This window comes from Ornithorhynchus anatinus, chromosome 4 (assembly GCF_004115215.2).
Source record: "Ornithorhynchus anatinus isolate Pmale09 chromosome 4, mOrnAna1.pri.v4, whole genome shotgun sequence".
In the NCBI taxonomy this organism is placed as follows: Eukaryota; Metazoa; Chordata; class Mammalia; order Monotremata; family Ornithorhynchidae; genus Ornithorhynchus; species Ornithorhynchus anatinus.
In genome coordinates this window covers 926251-944500 of record NC_041731.1, presented here as the reverse complement: position 1 = coordinate 944500, position 18250 = coordinate 926251, and the positions used below count along the sequence as shown (strand labels likewise).

General features: G+C 54.8%; 1 protein-coding gene across 1 annotated transcript in view; it reads right to left on the bottom strand.

Annotated features, from left to right (window-relative positions):
• Nucleotides 1-2640: 2640 nt before the first annotated feature.
• The window catches only part of COL22A1 (collagen type XXII alpha 1 chain), an 81918-nt gene continuing 66308 nt past the window's right edge, over nucleotides 2641-18250 (bottom strand). Inside the window, exons 44-60 of the mRNA XM_029062621.2 lie at nucleotides 17553-17606; nucleotides 16690-16743; nucleotides 15251-15304; nucleotides 14713-14766; nucleotides 14192-14245; nucleotides 11649-11693; nucleotides 11146-11199; nucleotides 10618-10671; nucleotides 9763-9816; nucleotides 8521-8592; nucleotides 8271-8306; nucleotides 7974-8018; nucleotides 7081-7260; nucleotides 6463-6529; nucleotides 6064-6246; nucleotides 5478-5555; nucleotides 2641-4797 (exon numbers count right to left, since the gene is read on the bottom strand). Of these exons, the coding sequence (XP_028918454.1) occupies nucleotides 4610-4797; nucleotides 5478-5555; nucleotides 6064-6246; nucleotides 6463-6529; nucleotides 7081-7260; nucleotides 7974-8018; nucleotides 8271-8306; nucleotides 8521-8592; nucleotides 9763-9816; nucleotides 10618-10671; nucleotides 11146-11199; nucleotides 11649-11693; nucleotides 14192-14245; nucleotides 14713-14766; nucleotides 15251-15304; nucleotides 16690-16743; nucleotides 17553-17606 (1326 nt within the window). The 3' untranslated portion in view covers nucleotides 2641-4609. The remainder of the gene's footprint in view (nucleotides 4798-5477; nucleotides 5556-6063; nucleotides 6247-6462; nucleotides 6530-7080; nucleotides 7261-7973; nucleotides 8019-8270; nucleotides 8307-8520; nucleotides 8593-9762; nucleotides 9817-10617; nucleotides 10672-11145; nucleotides 11200-11648; nucleotides 11694-14191; nucleotides 14246-14712; nucleotides 14767-15250; nucleotides 15305-16689; nucleotides 16744-17552; nucleotides 17607-18250) is intronic.

Sequence of the window (18250 nt, the reverse complement as noted above, 5' to 3'; positions counted from 1 at the left end):
CTTTACAGCATCTTCAGTGGCCCGAGAAATTTAGATCAGCTCCAGCTCGACCGCAGCAGCCAGCACATTGGAAGGACGTTGCATCTCCCCTCAGTCCTCTTCTCCCGTTGCTCATGAGTCGCGGACAAACCCATCGGGATTGGATTTAGTGAGGCTGACGGGTGGCGGAGAGGGAAGAGAGACAGGCTGTGTCCTCAGGCCTGCCGCTGGGTCCAAGCAAAGGCAGCAGAGCCGCGGGTTCACCCCGGCCAAAGCGGCACCACTTGCTTTTCACAAAGTGCCGCCTCCGGCCCCCTGCGTCATCCCAGAGGAGTGAGCGAGACCGGTGCTGCCCCAGTGATGGATTAGACCAGGAGCCCCTCCTGTCAGGGATGACTGGGCTGGGCAAGGCTGGGCAGCGATGGCTGGCAGCAGGCCAGGCATGGCCCGGGGCATGGCCTTTTGGGACTTTTGGGAATTTGAGTTGCAAAAATATGTTCTACCCATCTGTGCTGAGTCCAGCAGCAGAGACTGTGCCAGAATGAGGGTTAATGAAGGGACATCCATGCATGTGTGAAGATACACACCCACCCACCCATAAACACACACACACACGCCCCTCCTCCGAGGGGCTCTCCCCAGAAAGGGAAAAGGGCTCGCACCCTAATACTCCTCACCTTTTCTCAGAATAAGAATAAAATATGTATTAAGCACTTTCTCTGGGGTAGCCAAAAGAGAATCAGTTCAGACATTATCCCTAAACCCCACAGAGCTCCCAGGGTACAATGGGGTCAGAGCAGGGCTCTTATTTCTCCTTCTAGACTGTGAACTCCTGGTGGGCAGGGAGCATGTTTACCCATTCTGCTGTACTATACTCTCCTAAGCACTTAATAAAGTGTTCTATGCACAGTAACTGCTCAATAAACATCATTGATTAGGACACTGAAATCCTGAGAGGTAAAGTGACTCACTGTTTCACAGAAGAATCAGTGGCGGAACTGGAACTAGTACTCAGATCTCCTGCCTCCCAGTTCTGGACATCTGACACCTGAGGTTGGGTTCAGTAGATAGGGTTTAGGCCACCTATCAGATATGGCTCTCCCCTCAAAAGCCCTTCCCCCAGCCCTTTTTCTACATTGAAGGGTTCCTTCTACCCTGGAGGGTTACTCCACTAAGCCTCTGGGGAAACAGCCGTTTCCTCCCACCCCAAGCTGCTTAGACACAAGTTGGTGTGTAGGTTTTTTAAAAAAAAAATCCATTTTCTTCTAAAGAAAGCGAGAAAAGTTAAAATCAGAGTGAGGGGGCAGAGGGTGTCAAACTATTCTGGATCTATTCCTTTCCAAAAAGGCTGTTTCCTGAGAGCTCCCCATCCAAAGGCTTTATTTTTGGCTCCATCGCTGTGAGGAGGGAACGGCCCACCTGGTGACCGGCACTCTGGCACTGGTTAACCTGTGATGAGCTGGAGGCTGGGCAGAAGACAGTGGGTTTGGAGGAGGGCAGGGAGGGATGGTGAGCGGGTCTGGGCAGCCGGGCCAGGAAGAGCAGGCTGCCCCCAGTGACCCTAGACCCTATACTGCTGAAGATTTAATCTGACCGTTTAAACAATTCATGAAATTCAAAACTCATGATCTTTCATACACAGCTTAGGAGGAAAGCAGCCCCTAAGAGGACTTGAGTGTCACAGAGAGAGAGAATCCCTTACCTGGTGTTCATTCATTCATTCATTCATTCACTGTATCATATTTATTGAGTGCCTACTGGGTACAGAGCACTGTACTAAGCATCCAGTGTCCAGTTGGGCCCCTCCTTTGGCCCCTGCCATCCAGCGAGTGGCGTTCAGACACCTATGGTGAAGCCAGGAAAGGTGCATCACACCACCAGCTGGTCCTGCTTGGACCATTGGTCCACCCTAAACCAATCCAAATCTCTGGCCCAGTCCCCACCCTGTCCAGAGGATCACACTACAAAATGGCCAGAAGGGAAAGTGGGTGGAGCCCGTGCCACAGAACAGAATCTCTCTGAGCCCTCAACAGCAGCAGCCACCACTATGCCCTCACCTACTGGGTAAGTCATCAAGTGCCACAGTCAGAGAGGTATCTGACCTATTTAATCCTCTGGCTGTCCTCAGGGTCAGAAGTGCCCAGTGAGAACCCGAGCTTCCTCCCTATCCTGGCCGGCCAGGACTCACCCAGAAGCTGAGGAGCTGTTATCTGGACAATGCCAGCTTCTTGGGCTTCCTTAGCCCACAATGCCAAAGGCAACCGAAAGGGGCAAGGAGAAAGCTTGCTGTGTACATATAAACTTGGTTAAATTGTTATATTGTACTCTCCCAAGCACTTAGTAAAGTGCTCTGCACACAGTAAACACTCATTAAATGTGATTAATTGATTGAGGAGAGGTCACCGGTGAGTGCTCAGTAAACACAATAGATGGATTTATTGATTGATTGGGTCCCCAAAGGCATGGAGATGTGCCCCACCAACCACCCCAGCTTGCCATCCCAAGCTCAGCACAGCACTTGGCACGAGTTAATCACTTAATCAAAACTCTGATTGTTATCATTACAATTACTATTGTCATTACTCAGGGATAGTTTCACAGAACTGTTGATTGCATCATTAGGTCAGGGAAGGAAAGAAAACCCAACGGTCCACCCCATTGTCCAGTTGTAATGAGTTTACTGAATCAGATTCACAACAACAATAAACAACAGCATCTGGAGGCTGGACAAAGCTTCCTTCAGGTGATCTCTTCACAGGGGTGGAAGGTAAAATGAAACCTCACACTGGCCATGCCCTTTGATGTCTACCCTGCTCCCTGAGTAGTAAGAGGAGAGCTGGTAGGACTGGAGGAGGGTCTTTGGGGTTCCTAGGGGCCAGTCTCCTCCCTTGGAGGACTGGGCTGGGGACAGAGGTCCCCCAGAGTGCTGGCAAGGTTGGAAACCAGCCCATCAGACAGCAGCAACCCCATCCCAGCAAACACAGGACAGTCCACCTCCCAGTCCAGCCTCCATCCAGGGCAGTGGCCACTGTTGCCCGTGGACTGATCCACAACCAGCCCCACTTTGGCTGCAGGTGGCTTCTGTCCATTACACAGAGAGCTGGGCTGGCCAGTCAGACCCGGGGTGGAGGGCAGTGGGTGGAGAGATGCCTGGGAACCATTCTTCGGGGCAGGATGGGGAGGGACAGGTTGAGCAGAGGCAAACTCCCAGAAGAAGCAAAGTTATTCAGTCCCAGTGTCTCTGGTTCCAGTCCCCAATGGCTGATGAGATGATTTCTCTGCATGTCCAGCTTTGTTTCGGACCCTGGCCAGGATGAACATGGCTTTTCAGAGCTCTCGCTCGGCTGTGGCATAACCCCGAGAGCTTGAAGCCAGGGTCAAAGGAGGAAGTCAGTCCTCTATTGGCAGTGCCCAGCCACAGAGGGAAAAATCCAGCCGGCATGTCCAATGTGAACAAGGGCTCCATGTGGCTTCTCCAACTCCAGCCAGATGACCAGTGAAATCTCCACGGAAAACTTCCCCCCACCTCTGGAGGTCAGAAGTCAAGAGACTGTGAGGCACTGTACTAAAAAGATTTTCAGAACGCAACCTCTTCACCTCTGCAAGTGGCCCAGTTCTCAGTTCCATCTCAGAGCCCGGAGGAAGTGGAATGAAAGCTGGATGGGCCCAGCAAAGCTCCATTGGCTCAGGAGCACCTGGTGGCAACCACCCCCATTCCCTCCCCTTCACTGGTGAGGCCAGGGTTCATCTGGAGACCCCTGGGGGCCGGACTGACAGCGAGCCAACAGCCCAGACTCTTTGCTGACCTCTCCTCCTGTCACAAGGGAAGGAAGATGACCACCCAGGTAGCCAGGGTACAGAATTTGAGTCAGGTGGGGAGGTTCTTGGATGGTATGGATCCTGTTGGACGGGACCAACCCTGGGCTGGAGTAGGGGAGGGCCCTCAGTCATCGTGACTGGCTTCCAGGAGAACAGGTACTGTCATCCTGCCCACCACCAGTGCCAGTCTGTCTGGGCCCACATCCAACCTCCCCAGACTTCCCTGAGGTCTAGGTGCCACTGCACACATCAGGCCAGGGAGTCGACAAACGAGGGGGAGACCCTAATCACGTCCCGTGCCGTAGGTCTATCCAAGCAGAACAGGTGCTGCCTGCGCTCCAATTTCTGGCACCCTTCTCTTTCCCTGGGCAGTTTTGGGCCCCCTGATTTATCTGGTCCCCAGGTCCCTGTCAGCCTGGAGGCTGCGCAGCAGCGAGCCTAAATCAATCTGAGTCTCCCCTGAAATAGTGGGAAAATCTTCCCAGAAACAGAGCCTACGCCGCATTCAGGCAGCACAACAGATGAAACAAGATGACAGCCCACAGGGAGGAGAGGGGTCATGGGTCAGACCTCAGGGGCCTGTGAAACGACTCAAAATAACAACAATGATAATAATAATAATAATAATGATAGTATGAATGATCACCTGGCCGACATTTGCATCATTACACAGGACCCCCCTCGGCCTCCCCTGGAGAACAAACCAAGCAGAAAAGCCAGGTAGGTGATCCAGCGGCCCAGGGGCTAGCCCTCTTCAGGCCCGCTCCATGTTCAGCATCCAGGAGTCAGTCCAGACAGGCAACCTCAGCTCCTATCGCCCTTTGATATTGCTGGGCTGCCCTGCGAGGCTGGCCATGTAAGCACATTGAGAGAGGTCACATTGCCCGCGAGGCCCGGGGGGGCCCTGTGGACCTGGAAGACCAGCGAGTCCGGCTTCTCCCCGAGGGCCGGGGGTCCCCGGGAGTCCATCCTTGCCGTAACCGGGCTCCCCTGGTTGGCCTGGGAAGGGAAGAGGAACAATGCAAAACTCACCCAGTATTTGAACCTAGCTTACTTAAGCCGTTAACCCGTGACCTGGGCACACACAGCCAAAGCATACACAACACTAACAGGTGTACCGAACAAACACAACCCAGGCACACAAGACCCAGAGACACTCCCCGGGCCTCACAGCCCTGAATGCTCCACCCAGCACAAATGACCTGGGAGTGCTCTGAACAGGTTGCATTCACACTTGGCCTCTGGCCATCAGTTCTGATTCACCAGATCTAGTCTTCCAACTACCAGAAAGGAATTGCTTTCCATGCTGCTCTCAGCCTTTGGGAAGACCATTTTCCTCTGAGCCAGGAGGTGAGCAGTAGCTTCCTTCTGGACTATGAGCCCGTTGTTGGGTAGGGATTGTCTCTATCTGTTGCTGAATTGAACTTTCCAAGCGCTTAGTACAGTGCTCTGCACACCGTATGTGTTCAATAAATACAATTGAATGAATGAATAGGTAGAATGCGGGCACTGAGGGTGGTCGTTCTGTCCAGCACCTGGGGACTTTCCTGCCAAGTCTCCACATCATCAGTCATGCCAACTTCAGGCCCACACAAAAGCTCACTTGATGTGTCTTTCTCTGTCTCTCTCCCGACTCTCTCGTCTCTGTACATGGGGATCGATCACAATCGGACACTTACCAGGGAGGCCCGGGGACCCAACTTCTCCTCGTTGGCCGACGCCAGGCTCCCCTCTTTCCCCCGAGGCCCCGCGATCCCCTAAAAAGAAACAAGTTACAGTGAGACGTATTAGCCCCCAGACAGTGCTTCCTGCCTAGGAAGGCAGTGTGGTCCAAAGGAGTGTGTTCAGGACTGGGAGTCAGGAGGCCTAGGTTCAAATCCCAGCTTCGCCACTAGTCCGGATTCAGGGGTATGCTCGAGACAGAACACTTAGAGAGCACGCGACTTGGGGATGCTGTGCTACTCAGAGAGCAAAAGGTAGAAACTAGGAAGGTTATGCTGTTCAGACAACGGAGGCTGGTGGGGCCGGGGGGCCAAGCCTGGGTAGGCTTTGCTGCTCAGACAGCAGAGGCTGGAGAGATGAGGGCCTAAGCCTGGGAAGGCTGCGGTGCTTACATAAGCAGAGGCTAGAGAGCTCTCAGCTTCATTATCCACCACCTCTCTATCAAACCACCTCCAGGAAAGAGCCCAGGATCTGTGGAGGGCAGGAGGGCACCCTCACTCCCAGCCCTCCCTCAGCAGGAGGTGGAAGGCACCGGTCACTCACCTTTGGGGCCCGTCGGCCCTGCTGGCCCTTCCTGACCCACCTGGCCTGGCTGGCCTGGCTCTCCCGGAGGTCCCGCCCTGCCCGGAAGCCCGTCCTTTCCGGGAGGTCCCGGAGGCCCAGGCCGCCCCTGGGAGGCTTTGATATGGGAGGGGGGCATCTGAGCCAGGATGTAGGCTACTTTGGCTGTGGACCAGAAGACAAAAGTCACATCAGGAGGAGGACATATGTATCGGGCTCTCACCAGGACAACAAGAGAGGGACAAAGTGGGAGGTAGTGTGACCCAGAGGAAGGAGCCTGCGGCTGGGAGGCAGAAGAGCCAGCTCGCATTCTGGCTCCATCTCCGGCCGGCTCAGCACAGCCTGGTGCTCCAGGAGATCACATCAGGCATGGGCACTTACCCTCCAGCTGTTTCCCCAACTCCTCCTGGATCAGGCGTCGCAGCATGTCTGACGACGGGGACTCTCCCTGGGGCCAGGGGAGAGGAAGTGGGACCGTGCCCTGCAGGACTGCACGGCCAAGATGGCCCCTGCTCCCGAGGCCTGGACACTCCGGAGCCTCCTCCCCACGTGGTGAGGGAGACCCATCTCCTTTCCCATGTTCCTCCCACCACCCAGGAAGAGAGTGGCTATGGGAGTTGGCTAGTTGGAAAAATAATTCTAAGGCAAGTAGGCATCTTAGGGTTGAAATGGAATTTGGGCAGTGGGCTGGTGGGAAGGGCATTACTATAGGCTTCTCTGTGTTTGATTTTCAGGTAGCATCCTCTGGGGGCAAGGTTTTCCAAGGGGCTGATGGCTGCACTGGCCTACCCCCCAATTTAGGGTCAGCCCCCTCCAGGACACAAGACGACAGGTTCCAGATCCCTGGATGGCTACAGCCCTCACCTCCTCTCAAGCGGCCTGGACAGAGCTCAGTTAAGAGGGTTGGTGTGAGCTGACCCTGATCCCAGAGAGCTCCCAGCCGCGTCAGACCCGGACAGGCATGAGGCCATCCCTGGAGGCCAGAACTAGCGTCCTTACCCGCGGTCCAGGGAAGCCTGGCTGTCCGGGGGGTCCCGGGGGTCCGGCTGGGCCATTCTCTCCTGGAGGTCCGTGAGGGCCCGGGGAACCAGTGTGGCCTTTATGGCCTGGAAGTCCAGGCTCTCCGGACTGGCCCTTCTCACCCCGGGTTCCCTTGCTACCTTGAACTCCTGGATCACCCTGCCAAAAGAAAGTCTGTGATAGCAAGTCGGAGGGCTGAGGCCAAAAAAAAACAGAGCAGAAATTCATTTGGGGTCACCAACACGTGGAAACACACCAGCTTCACTGTCTTCGGATGGAGCAAAATGCCAGAGAATGTGGCAGCAGATTGCCAGACGGGACATACATGTGTGCCTCTGTGTGTGTACACATATATATCTCTATATATACATATTTATATGTATAGAGTATAAAATACACATAAACATACACTTCAAAGATGAAAGCCACTTTCCTGGGTGTAAAACATACTTGTTTCCCCATGAAAATGACTCCTTTTTCCCTCTCAAGGAAATGAGACAATGGAAAATGTCCTCATCCCAGTGGTGCCACAGCATGATTGGAACCAGGGCAGAGTCTCTTTCTCAAAATCATTTCTGCATTTCCCAGAAGCCTCAGTGTCCCTTCTGCTTCCCACCCCCCGACAGGGAGCTCCATCCAGGAGGCTGGAAGCGTGCTGCAGCTGGATCGGTGGGTCTCCCTAGAAGCGGTAATCAGAGTCCTGGCAGGGTGAGACGGCAGATTGGGAATCCCACCCCACCCCACCCCTGCACCATAGTAGGCGGGAGCCCAAGGGGCCCATTGTCCGATTCCAGGCCAGGCCTCCTCCCCCAGCTCCAATCTGAGGGAGCAATAGCTCCCTGGTCAATGCGGTGGTTGGGGGCCCCACCTACCCTTTCTCCTTTGGCTCCTTGCCCACCTGGTATCCCAGGGGCACCCTGCAATGAAAAGACTGGCGAGTGAGGAAGGGGCCCGGTGGAGGCAAGGGGGCACCATCCCCGGATCCGGTCGGGCTCCCTGGACATCCCCCTGCCCCCAGCTTCTCAACACCATCGGCGGCAGCGGCAGCACTCGTGCACAACCCCTGCACAACCCCTGCAGTCACAAATCCGTGTTGTGCTGACCATCATTTTCCTGGGAATTGGGGGATTCAGCAAATTGTGGGATAAAAATAGCACCCGGAAGCGTACCTCTTTGCCGGGCATCCCCTTCTCTCCAACTTCACCCTATAAAACACAAAAAGGCTAGCCGAATGAGCCACAATGGGCAAACTTACCAGCTGGCCTGCTCTTCCCAGGTGCCACACTCCAAGCTTTATTTCCACTCTGGGTTGGTGGAACCTGGCTAGATGCACTACAAGTGCAGGGGCTCTCTACAAGCCCCATTCATAGTTCACACCTTTGGACACTGGCCGATCCCCCATCTGAGGGATCTGCTTACCTGAGGGCCTCGGGGGCCCAGGAATCCAGGGAGACCCGGGCTGCCATTCTCTCCTCTGGTCCCTTTCAGACCCTTCAGAGACCAAATGGAGTATTAGTACAGGAACTCTGGCCATGAACTTGCCTCTCCCTCCATGCCCCCCTGCAAGCCACACAACCCCTGAGCCAGGCTTTACAGCCCCTGCAGCCCAAGAGCCCCCACATCCAATCCCTGGGACCCCTAGAGCAGCCCAGGGTCTCTGCTGTCGGAGAGGAGTCTGCTGGAGTCACCAGCAACAGAGAGTTGCCAAGACGACAAGAGCAAGAGCCTGGGAGTCAAGGAGACCTGGATTTTAGTCCCAGCTCTACCACTCGCCTTTGGGCAAGTCACCTAACTTCTCTGTGCCTCTGTTTCCTCATCTGTAAAATGGGGATAAGATGCCTGCAATCCCTTCCCATTAGACTGCAAGCCCTCCCCTCCTGTCCCCCATATGGGAGATAGACTGGGTCTGATACAGTTATCTTGAATCAAAGTTCCTGCCTACCATAATGCTTTGCACATAGTTAGCCCTAAAAAAAATACTGTTTCTGTTACCATTATCTCCCCAGCCTGGGTTTGTGAACCTGCCAGAGTTACCTAAGCCCAAGAGAGGTGCGGCAAGGAAGTTGCTAGGCAACAGCTGACCTCACATTTTGTCAAGGCTCTTGACATTTGGCAACCTCTAAGCCAGCTCCCAATAAGTGGATCTGGCACCGGATCCCCGACTGCACAGACAGGGACTCTGAAGTCATTTGTTGCCAACCGTGATGTTTGGACAAACCACAATCCAAGAGGGACCCTTGACCATGGCTGACTGACCCTCTCCCTAGTCTCCATGAAACCTGGGCTGAGCGTCTCTCTAGAAAGACCCCAAAGGGGACCAGGGGGACCAGAGGAATCACGGTTTCTCTTGCCCTTCCTTTGGCTGTCCAGTCTCAGACTGCAAACCCTTCACAGGCAGATCTAAGGCCTTCCCACCTCACTGCCCCCTGCAAGAGCTCAGACCACATTGCTTAGCCTCAGTAGGTGCTCAGGAAATGCAGTGACCACAGACTGATGGCCTCACCCCAAGCAGCACAGACCAGGCTGCCTGTTCCCTCCCATGCCACCACCTCTCGGGGGCGCCCCCACTCCTGTGAAAGTCATTGATTGGGTTTCCCCCGATTTCCACTGGTGGCCCAAATGGCCCTGGCAGCTTGGTACTGGGTGGGTGGACAAACTCACCGGGGGTCCTGCTGGGCCAGGTTCTCCTGGGGGGCCGGGTGAGCCACTCTTACCCTGAGGGGTTGGGGAGACAAAACAGCCATTAATTAGCAGTGTCTACTAGCCCATGGTACACCTGTTCTGTGAGGGAAGGGAGGGAGGAAAGAAGAAGGAGGAGGATGAGAAGGGGATGGGAAGGGAAGATGGTTGACCCCAAGTGGTGCTGACTGGGATACCAATACCCTGTCTAAGGAATGAGGCTACCAGGTTGCTTAGGGTGGCCTGGGAACCCCAAAGCCTGAGGTCTAATGTCAACTCCAGTTGCCACCGACCCCTGCCCCCTTCCCATTTAGCACCCAGACTTCTCAAAAGCTCCCAGAGCCAGGTGCAACCCTCATGCCATGCTGCCCAGCATTCTTGTTCCCCCGATGGCCATCCAGGACACTGACAGCCTCCCAACAGGTCATACCACAGGCAAAGTCTTGACAAGAGATGGTCTGAAGGGAGGGCAGGGTGTCCATTCCAGCTTGACCACTCTGGCTGCAGCCCAGGACTTGCCCAAGCCTGAGAATTCTGAGCACTCCACTCCCAACCCACATGCCCCACACAAGTGGTTTCTTTCACCTCCCAAAGCCTGAAGCATTCAGTTGCCCTGGGGAGCCCAGGTAGATGCTTTGCCTCAGGGGAGCCTCTGTTCCTTTCCCTGACCACCAGCCCGGACGGACCCTCCAGACAGAATCATTCCAATGTCTGTTGATGTACTGATCACCTCCTCTGCCCCAAATTGGGCCCGGGATCCACCACGAAGCATGGCACCCACCACCCCCTTGAGTCTAGGATGTGGCCTCCCCACCCAGAGAAGCCGAAAGCACTCACTGCTGGCCCCCTCTGTCCCCGGGGGCCCTGAGGGCCGACGGGTCCGGTGTCACCCTGGAACAAAGACAAAACCCTCTCAGGAGTACGGTTCCCAAGGCCATAAAGGGAAGCTTGGTTAACTGGGAGGGCAGCAGCAACAGCAGCGGGGTTTAGAGGTACCATGAAAATAAGCACTGGCCCGCACGCCCTTTAAACAAACATGGTTGGCCCAAGAGAATTAAAGGGTTGGCCTGAGGGGAATTCAACCGTCAATCTGATGGGAGATGCGGTAAGCACTCCAGCGGCCCCTTCTCTTTGAGTCAGATCTCGGTTGCCGTTAGGAATCTCAGTTGTCACAGCTGCAGTGGCACCAGCAAGGGGCACCACCAGGACAACTGTCCTTCATTATAGGATGGGACAAGAACTCCCTATGTCCCCTCCCTCACAGCTCCCACGACCGCCCCCCGGCTCCCCCCAACTAATACGGCTCCCAGACACCCTCAGAGAAGCATGAAGCCCGCTGCAGCCACAAGCAGGCAGTTCACTCACATCTTTCCCCGGCGAACCTTCCCGGCCTGGGGCACCCACCATGCCTGGTTCACCCTGGGGAGGAAGAGATAACCACATTCGATATAGGCACCGAGCAAGGGTCTGGCACTAGGCTGGCTACCATGCAGCGCCCGGAGCAGAAGGAGCAAAGGGCAGCCTGATGTTCTCAACCCCTAAACTGGTCCACACGCTGGTGGAGAGTGGGACTGACCACTGGGGGACAGTGACCTCAGTGGGATCAAGGGATGGACCAAGGCTGAGGCCTACCCACCCTTGGTGGCAGGTCTCAAACAACTTCCTCTGTTGTCCACTTGGTTGACATTTGGGACACTAGCATTTAGTACAGAGCTTTGCACAGTCAGTGCTCAATAAATACCACTGATTGGTAATATTGTCAAGTGGGTCAGAGAGTACAGTCCAGGCTAGAGGTGGAGGGATGACTGAAATGGTCTCCAAAACACCCTTTTCTGACCCAATGAGTCAGGATCAAGGAACACACTTACCCTAGAGCCAGGTAGGCCTGGATCGCCTGTGTGGCCCTTGAAACCCTGTTGGGGAGAATAACAATCAGACACTCCCATTCTCCACCCAATTTCCCAAGTGTCAGCTCATGGGGACCCACTGTCGGGGGAGGGGGAGAAATTTGCTCACCCCTCTCCTTCATTGGCCTCATCCCCCCAACACTTCCACCCATTCCATCACCCACTCTCACTTGCCCACACTCCAACCCACTCTGGAACCCCTCTCCCTCCCTCCTCTAGCCCAGATGGCCATACCGAGTTTTGGCCCACGGGGGCCGAGTTCTCAAACCCCACCCATGGGCTACGGGAAATCCCAGTGTGGCAACCACCGATTCAATAGGAACAGATGGGCATGGGAGAGGTGTATGGAGGATATCCGGCCGTGACTGACATTATTTGCCACAGATCGCTACATCATTGTCACTTCAATCTTTTGCAGGACACTTTATCCCCTGGCCACTCACTGCTATTTCCTTGTATTAATCACATTTAGACAAGTGGCTAAAATATAAAAAATCTACACCCAGTCCCATTTGGCATGGTGCAGTAAGGCTAAGAGCATAGCAGCATCACATCTTGATTGACAGCTCATGCGTGGGCATGACCATTTCTTCCTGCACGAATGTGTGACCATGTTGCACCACAACAGACTCGTGGGAAGGGCGTTCTCTAATTCCCTTACAGCATTCTATCTGAACAATGTAATGGGAAAATGGGCTGTAGCAGAATTGGATGCACCAGCCTCCTCCCTCTGGGAGTCGGGGAGAATCCCTCGTAGGAGCATGATTAGAGGAGCTGGGCCCACCAAGACCTCTGCTGGACCAGGACCACTACTGAACAGAGGTGGGTGCAGCCCAGCCTGTCCCCACCAGCTGCCACTCTCCCGCTAAAAGATGGGGTCAGAACAGGCCCTTCAGGACCTGCTGGAAGGCTGGAGTGTTCCCCCCATTCTGACTGGAAGTGACCAACTCTGATGCACTTCCTCCCTCAAAAAGGTGCCTTGGATGTCCGTTAGACTGGAAGCTCCTTGAGGACAACGATCTGGGCTCCTGCTATACCCTACTGTGCTTTCCAAAGCTCTCACAACAGTGCTCTGCAGTTATTTATCCCTCTATAAATACCACTAATTGACTGATTGCTGTCCCCCAGCCTGGGGCTCCAACACAACCATGAGAGAGGGCGAGAGACCATGGGCATGGACAGAACTCCAACTGCCTTCAGCCCCGCCTGGCAGAGAGCGCATACAGCTGAGAGTCAAGAGAATGGAGTTCTAAATCCCAGCTCTGCCACTGGCCTGCTGGTGACATGGGGAAGTCACTTCATCTCTCTAGGCTTCGATGTCCTCATCTGTAAAATCGGGAAGATAATACCTATCCCGACCTACTTCACAGAGATGTTGTGAGGCTATAAAATACAGTATACGTAGCGGTCCTGTATCTAGAGAAGACACCACTGACCGTGGAGAAATAAAATTAAAATAACGTAGCTAGTGTGAAGACTTTGGGAGAATTCATTCAATCGTATTTATGGAGCATTTACTATGTGCAAGAGCACTATACTAAGTGCTTGGAAAGTACAATTCAGCAATAAAGAGAGACAATCCCTGCTCACACCAGGTTTACAGTCTAGAAGAAGAAAATAAAAGCACTGTACATGGACAAGGGATTAACGGGAACAAACCCCACGCCACCCCTCCCCATCATGCCACGGGTTATTATTTCAACTAATTATGATCCCTCTGATTTACGGCAGGTTTCCCCTGGAGAGGCAGGGATAGAATCGGACAAGCAGAAAGGGAGCAGGTGTCCACACCCCAGGTAATGCCCACAGCTGACCACGGGCCTGGGCTAGGGCCGCGGCCAATTGGGAAGCATGTCTTGGCCCCCAGATCGAGTCCTTTCTCCCTGCACAACCTGACACACAAACTCCCGACACACATCCCTCCCGCACCGGGGTACGTGTTTGCATCAGATAGGGTGTTTCTGATGTATGCCATCAATCATGTGGCCCTCACATCTCCGGCCATCAGAGCACCGGCGAGCTGGCTGGACTCCCTGGGTCCGAGTTGAGGGGAGTTGCAGGATTCAGCCTCATTGCTTGCACAGGCTCCCCCTGCCCAACAGAGAGCTCAGCCCAGGGCCAGCTCAGTCCAGCATCAGTCTGGAACAAACCCGACAGTTCAGCGGGGAGAGGCACAGTCAGCGAGGATGAGGCTAATGTGGTTTGTTATGTGTGAGAGGCTCAGCAGGGTGTCCCCAAAGGAGCCCTGTACCCTGGACATCCCCCTGCCTCCATCTGCATGGGATCATGGTTGCCTGTCATGGCTGTCTGCCTCAGTCTCCCTAGTGGATCTCCCCCAGCTGCATCAGCTATCCTGTGCCTTCCAAGGCAGAAGGACATTCCCTGACCCCAAACATGCTGAGTCCAAAGCTCATAAGGAAAACACACATGTCCTTGAGGGTATCGCATGTCCAGGCTCCACATGCCCACCCTGCCCCTGGTGCACACAAACCAGCAGCACTTACTGGTAGTCCTCTGGCCCCATCTGGCCCTGGGCCTCCTGGTTCTCCTGCCGGGCCCTGGAAGGGATGGGAGAAAGGGGAATTCCCGACATTAGCCCTTTGTGCCTCAGAGTCGCCAGGACTGTGATGCTGCAGGGGGTGAGGGGTGGGAGATGCCACGCATTTTGACAGTCAAATGGTCAGTCAGTCCAGGGTCTGGCTGGGGCAGGGCCTACAGGTTGATCCTCCCAGCTCCCTTCTTCCAGAAATGCATTCCTGCCCGTTATCTGGCTTCAGCCCAGGCCCAAGGACAGAGGGGGACTGTCCCGGGATTCCATCAATCGATGCAGCAGGACAACCAAGAGCCAGGGTGGGTGGGCGATCTGGGTCCCCAGATCCAAGCGTGTGCCGACTCTGCAGGGTCCCCCAGACCCTGAAACCAGGACCTCAGGCCTTGAGGACAGTGGCCACTCATAATCCCCGGACAAAGCTGGACCCAGGCAGAAGTGGAGCAGGGGGTGGGATAGCACTGGACTTGTTCTCACCGGATCCCCCTGGGGCCCTGGTTTTCCATCTTCGCCCTCCTTTCCGCCTTCACCCTAGAAGGAAAACACAAATCAACCCCACCCCACCCACCCCCAACCACCTTATCCAATCCCCACCAGATGCCCTCTCTTCTCCATCCACATCTTCCTCAATCTCCCCCCATAAAACCCCTCCTCCAGGAAGCTCTCCCAGATGGACCTTCCGGGGTCAGCCCCCAGCAGCGGTGCTGTGCTAATTCTGTTTCTGCTGCTTGTGCTCTGTTGTGAGGGTGCAGTCTGTATGACTGGTCCGGCCCAACTCTTCACAGGATGATCAACAGCGCACAGTGCCAGGTTCCCAGCCACCCGGGCCCCTTTGTCCTTTCCAACAAGAGATACACCAGGAATGCTCCAGGCTCGCCAGGGAGTTCCTTTACTGGTTAAAGCTGGACCCTTGTCCTGCCTCTGATGGCCTGTGTCCCCCAGACACATCTGGTCCTAAAACCATTCAGCCCTTGCATCCCTAACCCATCCAGAGTCCCAAAATGATATCACCCACGGGTAGTCCCGGCAATCCGGGGGGGCCCTGGGGGCCTGGCACACCATCCTTCCCCTAGAACAAGAAGAGAAGCAGAAATAATGAGTCTTTCTCTGCCCAGCCCAGATCCTCTACCCACCAGGCTAAAGATGCCTCTGAAGACTACTCCTACCCATAAGGGGGAACCTCAGCTCTTCACCACTCAGACCAGGGAGGGATTCTAGGAAGGTTAATGTACCCCTCCTCCCAAGAACCAGGCACGTGTGCTGCTCCAGCTGGAGGAGACAGAGATGGCTGATCCTCAGTTTTGGCTTTCTGGCCGCCCAGGCCACCCAAATACGCTTGTGTTTCTATGCTGGATTAATGTCGGTATTTGTTAAGCGCTTACTATGTGCCGAGCACTGTTCTAAGCGCTGGGGTAGACATAGGGGAATCAGGTTGTCCCACGTGGGGCTCACAGTCTTCATCCCCATTTTACAGATGAGGGAACTGAGGCACGGAGAAGTGAAGTGACTTGCCCACAGTCACACAGCCGACAAGTGGCAGAGCTGGGATTCGAACTCATGAGCCCTGACTCCAAAGCCCGGGCTCTTTCCACTGAGCCACGCTGCTTCTCCTAGCCACGCTGCTTCTCCTGGGAGGGAGCCTCAGTTTCTCCTTCTCAAGAAGCCATACCATTGATTGTCAATATTAATCAATATTAGTTTCATGTCGACCATACTGACTGTTTGGACTGGGGCCAGATAAGCTACCCCTTTCTCTGGGACCAGTATTTCTTCAGCATCTGGGCTTCCACTGGCCCCGCTCAGAAAGAGGGAGTTTCCACTCATCCCTGTTAAACTATAAGTCCATTGTGGGCAAGAACTTTGTCTCTTATTCAAATGTACTCTGCCAAGCACTTAGTCCAGGGCTCTGCACATAGTAATAATAATAACGTTGGTATTTGTTAAGTGCTTACTACGTGCAGAGCACTGTTCTAAGCGCTGGGGTAGATAAAGGGGAATGAGGTTGTCCCATGTGAGGCTCACAGTCTTCATCCCCATTTTACAGATGAGGGAACTGAGGCAAAGAGAAGTGAAGTGACTTGCCCACAGTCACACAGCTGACAGGGGGCAGAGTCAGGATAGGCACCCAGTCCTTCGCTCTCCCCAGAGTAGGCTCCCAGAAGAGTGCTTTTCACACCCTCTTCCACCTAGCCCTGGGCCTGCCCTCCCGGGTGAGAATGGAGAGCTCCTTGTCTCTTTTATCCCTGTACTGACTGGGTCTGGCTGACTGTAGTCTCTGGAATTCCAGACCTCCTACCCCCTCTCTGGGCTTCAGACCTATCCCCACTCTCCGGAGACAGAGTCAGAGAAGCTGAAGACAGCCCCAGGGGCCGGACTGCCTCACCACCCAGACTGGGACCCGGCATACAAAGTGGGAGGCCCAGGCTTGCCCCAAGCTCAGGGAGGGCAGCTTACTGTGGCTCCTGGGATCCCTGGCGGGCCAGCCGGTCCAGACACGCCATCTGCTCCCTAAGGAAACAGACCAAAGAGAACGTGAGCAGCTGATCCAGCATCTCACAGAAACACGAATCAGCATGGTCCGATCAGAACTCTGTCATTCCCAATTTATTCCCCTCAATTGTGGCACAGCAATTCCTCCCTGAAGTTAAACAGTCAGCCCAATGCCGGCTAGTGGCCCACCCCACACTGCTGGTTGTTCCTTCCAGAAATGACCAGAAATGGAGATGGATGGGCAGAGGGACCTGGGGAGGGCAGGGGGCATGGGGTGGCAGGAGGCAGAGGATGTAGCAGGGGATTATCTGCTGTTCATTCCAGATAATGCTTGTCAGGACACAAGTTTTATTCCAAATTTCTCTGGTCCTACTGTCCCCCAATCCTGGGTCCTTAAGGCTCCTCGAGCCAAAGGGTGCACCCCCACTCAGCTGCCCAGGGTCCTTCGACACAGACTCCTCCTCTGCCCCACCCTCCTCCCAGGCTAAATGAGAGCTTCCCCTTCCCCACACTGAGACAATTTCCTTTCCTTTATCCATGGCTCCACACTGGGGAGGGGTTGAGTCTCCCCTTCCTCAGTGCAGGAAATGGAAATTTTGTTCCATACAAAGGGTCCAACATTGCCACAGGCTCCTACTCGCTGCCCCTCTCTCTGGGTATGGCTCCGTTCCCTTTGGCCAACAGCTGGACACTTCATTTCTGTCCTGCGGCCTGGACCTGTGGCTCCTGGCCCCCCCGCTCCTGCCGTCCCTCCCAGTCCATCCCTGCCCTTCCCTTCCAAGTCCAGTGGGGACCAGGCAGAGAGGCCAGGCAACCCCTGCACTTACGGGGGGCCCCGGGCTCCCTGGGGAACCCACAACTCCAGGCACACCGGGATGGCCCTACGAAAAGAAAAAACAGCTTTGAGTGATTCCCCAAATGGGCTTTCTTCTGGATCCTCCGGTCCCCAAGCCCTCCAATCTGCACAGATGGAGACTCAAGGAAATCCAATCCAGACAAGTGGCTTGGGTGGAGCCCTGGTAGCCGGACAGCCCTGTGAGCTCAATTTATAGCAGAAGGGACCAGTCACCCTGATCTTACTTGGCCTGTTTTGCGTTGGATGCACAGAGCCCAGAACCACCTGGGAAGGGTCAGTGGCCTCCCCCAAGCCGCTGTTCTGCCACACTGGATTTCTCAGTTGGATTTATGGACCAGGAGTGACCCGATCTGTAATCCCACCGTTTGCCTGGGCTCTCTTCCAGCCTGGAGCTGATTTCAGCCAGCTTAGGCCGGCCTTTAAGGGTCCATGCTACTGGAGTCCAGCAGGGAGCGGGTGACAGCAGATCTGACAACCATCTCAAATGCTCCCAGAGGTGCTCTGGCTGCATCAAGGCTCCTGACAGGCCAGCAGCAGCCCTTTCTTCTACTCCCTTCTGCGTCATCCTCACTCCCTTTATTCATCACCCACCCCCAGCCTCACAGCACTTATGTACATATCCATAATTTATTTATTCATATTAATGTCTGTCACTCTCTCTAGACTGTA